This window comes from Anastrepha ludens, chromosome 4, assembly GCF_028408465.1.
Source record: "Anastrepha ludens isolate Willacy chromosome 4, idAnaLude1.1, whole genome shotgun sequence".
NCBI classification, from domain to species: domain Eukaryota; kingdom Metazoa; phylum Arthropoda; class Insecta; order Diptera; family Tephritidae; genus Anastrepha; species Anastrepha ludens.
Genome location: NC_071500.1, coordinates 70,210,440 through 70,215,464, shown reverse-complemented (window position 1 = coordinate 70,215,464; position 5,025 = coordinate 70,210,440). Strand labels below are relative to the sequence as shown.

Here is a 5,025-nt window from a genome sequence, read left to right as displayed (position 1 = left end):
ACATTTTTTGATTTTATAGTCCTTTAAAATATAGCTGCAAGGCAGCTGCATCACACGCTTTTTAAAACACCTTGAGTGTGCCCACCTAAAAGCTTTATCGCTTTAATTAAATTTTTAATGAAATTGGTGAAGAAGTTCAACCGTACAGTAACGAAGAAATATTGAGTGTTTGCCGAGGTATAAGGGTTCCTGATTTTGATTGTTTTTGCGCATTTTTTTTCTTTTGGAAAGCTTGAGATTTTTCATTTCAAATGAAACTTTTTGGTTTTTCCAACAACTATAAGTTATAAAAAATTGTTTATGAACAAAGGAATAAATCGTTTAGTTGTTTAGCCATTAAACCGTGAACAATCTTTGGTTCAAAAAAGTTGCCACTGTAGCGATATTCGTTTATAAGTTGAACTTTTCTTTGCCATATTCTAAACTTGAATGTAATGCCCTAATTTATTACTTTGAAAATCTTGTAAAATAATGCCGGTACAATATGAAAATACAATTATTAATCGAATAGGCAAGCAGTCAAGCAGGCAGCCTATAATTGTAAAATACTGAATCGTAAAAAAAACTTTTCCCAACTAGCGATAAACTTTACAAATGGTGAATGATCAATCAAAGGTGGCTTATTGCTATTTCAAAAAATTCATCGTTATTCCGCGTTTAATAATCCCTCTGGTAGCGCCCAATATTCAAAGGATTTTAAACGAAAATAAAATATTAAATATTGTATCATGCAAATTTCGATTTCGATTGATGTTAATACTACGTGACCGAAACGCCAAAGCATTCAAGTAAATGCGATAGGGGTACATCAGCTTATAATTTATGCGCGAGTAAACGCCCAGAAAGCAGACAACATCCGATCACGCACGTTGCCAGGCGATACACGCCGAATAAAATAACACAGAAACAGCCACGACTGCCGTAAATGTGTGTACGCTTGTATGAGCGCGAGTGCGCAAGCGCGTTTACCTGAGTTAACCCTTCAACGCGAATTTTCATATTGTCTATATGTACGATGAAGGATTTGATTCCTTTACAATTTTCGGAATAAATTAAAATTTATGGCGACTTCTACGACTGTAAACGCACGAACGATCAACTCGGTTAGAAAGCAATAAGTACGAGGCTAGGCTACTGGAAAACAGATGCGCCAGTTATTAAACAGACAGCAGTGTGGTGCTGCTTGATTAAGTGTCATGTCAGCGTGAACGCATTAGGATCGTTGATTTAGTTAAATTTTGCTAACGGTTTGGTAAACATCGTTAGAGTATAAACTTTAATTTGATGCTTTCTAGAATATTGATATTGGGTGAAGTGAAAAGTTCTGACCTTTAGTGAAGCATCGTGTTATACTATGCGGCGATTTAAAGGTGATATTACGCATCAGAAAAAGTTCTTTAACAGTTTTGCTTTTGGTGAATCCAGTTGTGTGTTTTAGCGCTTCAAAGTATACTTAAACAAAGAGAAAATTGTGTATTCTAATTTATCTCTGCAACAGAGATTAGAGATGGAAGAAGGGGACAAAAAAATGTGTGGGACACGGTGTCAACAGCAAAGAGGGAGCTCTCGGTTCTGTCACAGTGGACACCGAAGGTGCGGCGCGTTCTGATGGCTAATCGGGCGAAAATGGCAATCAAACCATGGAAAACGTATAGTCTGACTGACATATCTATGAATATTAGCCAAAAACCCGTTTTGAACTATTTACTCGTGCTTACGGTTGATCTCAAGAAGAAGCCCGATGTATTTGTGAAATAAAATACGCTTCAAGAAAGGAAAATTAGCTGGTCCGGATTTTAACCAATAGGAGTGAGGGCTTTTTCAATCGGAGGATTGCGAAATTGACCAGCAAATGTAAAAAAAAATTACCGAACAAAAAGCCACATATTCCTTTTAACTTGGATAATTCCAAACTTTGCTAATTTCAAAAGTGTAATTAAAGCGCAAAAATTCTCAGAACTATTTACTTCTCCTTGAGGTAAAATATTCTAACACTAAAATGTGTTTCAATAATAAAAAAAAATGGCACCATTATATTTACGTAAGTACATAATTATCTCCTCAGTGGGGACTAAGAATATGGTAGTCATGCAGTTTTTTCAATTGCATACGAACACGCACCGATGCGTCTGAATCTTCAATTATTAAGCGGAAATTTAAATGAAAGACTTGGAAGTTAGTGATTTGGCTACCCAAGCGTATCCAATGGACTCATCTGTTGCATTAATGAATGACCCGTTTTTGTTTTTTGGCAATTAAAGAAAAGTATTAAATGCTTTCTTTAATGAATGAAAACGCCTTAGTATCTATTTTTTTTAATAGACCTAATAATACGGTTTGCTACTTCGTCGGAGTTAATTAGAGAAAAGGCGTTAAAATGAGAACGCTAATTAATCCAATTATGATAATGAGAGTGGAGCTAAGGTAAGGCTAAGCCAAAGCTAAGGCAAGGCTAAGGTAATGATAAGTTTTTAGTGGTAAAATTTTGCCCATATTAATATCATAGTGTATGACCGTCAACCGTGAACGGGTAAGACTTGGTTTTTTCTTCAATGAGTGATGGAATTTTTGTAAGTTCTTTCCACAACTGAAGAGTTTTGTACCGCTTCCAAATGATAGATCGTTTCCATGATAGAAATGCCATTAGAAGTTAGGTATTTCCTGCAAAACTATTTTCTATCATTTTTGCTGCTTTACCTCCGAACTGTACAAGTTGGGCTAAGAGCCAATGCATACGATAGTTGACTTCAAAATTTTGAGGAAGACATTTTTATATTAGATGGGTATTTTTGAATACATAATATCCAATGAGAACCTCGCGAAATGGCAGGTTTTTTATTGAATTAAATTTTGAATTGAAAGTTGATGTTAAAGGGATATTTTGTAATGGCCATCCTAATAAAGACAGTTTGTTTAAGCTTTGAATTGACAATTGATAGCTGGTCTCTGGGTTGATGACAGAAAGTTCGCATGTAATAATTTTTTTTTATAATTTTTTTCTTATGAACGATTCTTAAACACAGTTTAGAGTAGAGCAAATAATGATTTGGTGGTACCATAACTCAGTCACTGTTTTATCCGCGAAAGTATTATATTAGGTAATCGACCTGGATTCTATTAATAATTTTATATATATATAAGTACCTACATACGTAATGTACTCTGCCCTAACGAGCACCTCTCCTAAGCAAACACTTCGCATTAGCGGGCACTTTTTTCAGTCCCCGAAAAATTCTCAGGAATTTTTTTAATTTTGCTCTCTCGAGCGAATAACAGTTCTATAACAGAACGCGTATCAGTTTTCTCTCCACCTCTCCACTGAGTTCTCGCATAAGTGGACAGCATGCAAGATCTGTCGTTTACTTGTCGAAATCAATAAAGTTGTTAGATGTTTCATACGCAAAGCCTGAGAATAAGCGAGTCCTTAGACAGTGAACAATTGTATTATGAATGCTGGTTTGGGAAAAGAGGCATGCCTGATGATGATAGCCGTTGCACGGAGGAGGATGAGTTTCTAGCCGCTATCCGCAGTTGCTCAGTTCTCCAACATTAGTAATCCAGTTCAGAACTAATCCAAACTGCCGCCGAAGACGATCTTAATTAATAATCAAGTATTTATAAAAGATGAGGCTGTGGAAAATACCAATACTGAAGATGAAACAGAAAATGAGATTAACGACATGAGAATTATTTAGCTATAAGAAAACTAAACATTTTTTATTTGTATGACAGCGGTCTTAAAGGCTTTGAATAGCTTACTGACTTTAAAATACACCTCCAAGGTATTAGATTTAGATTTATTGGAGGTTTGCACTTCCACCTCACGGTCTCCTGTGCCCTAGCTATTGAAATTGAAGGAAAAACTAGCCACTCTGAAATTTCGGGCTTTCTGAAATCTATTTGAATACCTTCTCGTATTTCTAGTTCTGGAAGTAAAATTGATTAAAGATTAAATATCTGCACAAATTATTATTAACTTTTTTCACATTTTTCTGTGGGAGCAGCTACATAAATATTTATTTGATTTGTTAGCAGAAAACGGCGGCTAAGACTTCCGGAAAGTAAAATGAAAATAGTTTAAACAATAGAATGTTATACTTTAACATATTCAGAATGCATTAGCCACCATATATACATACATACACAAGTGCATGCAAACACCCATATGCATTCTCATGTGAAGCATTGCCATGCATACTCGTACATACAACGCCATGCATTTGTATATATTGTTCGGAATGTAGAACGCCAACATTTTAACGGTTTGTAAAGAGGCTTTACGGCGCTTTGCATCTTTCACGCTGCATTTACCAAGAAGTTAATAATAATAATACTTAGTGCAATAGCAAAGCCGCACTTTGTGCCGCCTTTGTGCATTGTGAAAAGTTTCCTGCCAAAGCTTTACTCGACGTGGTGGGCACATCACTTAGAAGTAGGTACATGTGTACGTATGTGTGCATGTATAAAAAAAGCTGGTAGTGAACCACAATAACAATTGATGCGTGAGGCCCTCGCTGCTAGTGCTTAAAACTTTCCAAGTTTCCGGATTACTTTCCACTTCTATGTTTGTAGTAAGTACGCAGCTTTGCTTCCCTTTTCTTCAATTTTCTGTGCATACATTGCATATATGTATGAAGCATAAGTGCATATACTTACATATGTAGCGTGTGTATGTGCGTATATGCTTTATGTCTAAATATTTGTTCCCCACATGCAAACCATCTTTTCATTGCTTTGATTTAGCCAACCAACCATTCGACCAGTGTTGCTGGTTTACTGAGCCGTTGTTGAAACTTTTCACTTTGACTTCATTGTTATGTTTCTAATATCTTTGCATGCTTCCTATTTTCATTACTTCCACTTTTTATTGACGCATAAGCCTTTGTTATCGCTCTGCCTCAAAGTTCTTGCGAAGAGATTCCCTGAAATGCAGGTTAACTGTTTGTAAGATATGTAGTTGTCATGTAAGGAAAGCTGGAGCTTCAGAACTGCTACTCTAATGAGTGGTACTAAGACTAGTTGCCG

At 36.0% G+C, this 5,025-nt stretch overlaps 1 protein-coding gene across 1 annotated transcript; it reads left to right on the top strand.

The window, feature by feature from the left end:
* The first annotated feature begins 1,187 nt into the window (after positions 1-1,187).
* Positions 1,188-1,951, top strand: LOC128861670 (uncharacterized). The gene is made up of 2 exons (XM_054099974.1): positions 1,188-1,415; positions 1,499-1,951. Exons 1-2 carry the CDS (start codon positions 1,355-1,357, stop codon positions 1,756-1,758), a joined length of 321 nt encoding a protein of 106 aa, XP_053955949.1. The 5' UTR covers positions 1,188-1,354; the 3' UTR covers positions 1,759-1,951.
* Positions 1,952-5,025: the final 3,074 nt, after the last annotated feature.

What these genes read in the sequence shown, in the direction of transcription:
- LOC128861670 (XM_054099974.1), top strand. Translation starts at nt 1,355, where the DNA reads ATGCGGCGATTTAAAGGTGATATTACGCATCAGAAAAAGTTCTTTAAC. An exon ending in CTTTAACAGTTTTGCTTTTG is followed by an intron (nt 1,416 to 1,498) that starts GTGAATCCAGTT and finishes TCTCTGCAACAG; the next exon opens with AGATTAGAGATGGAAGAAGG.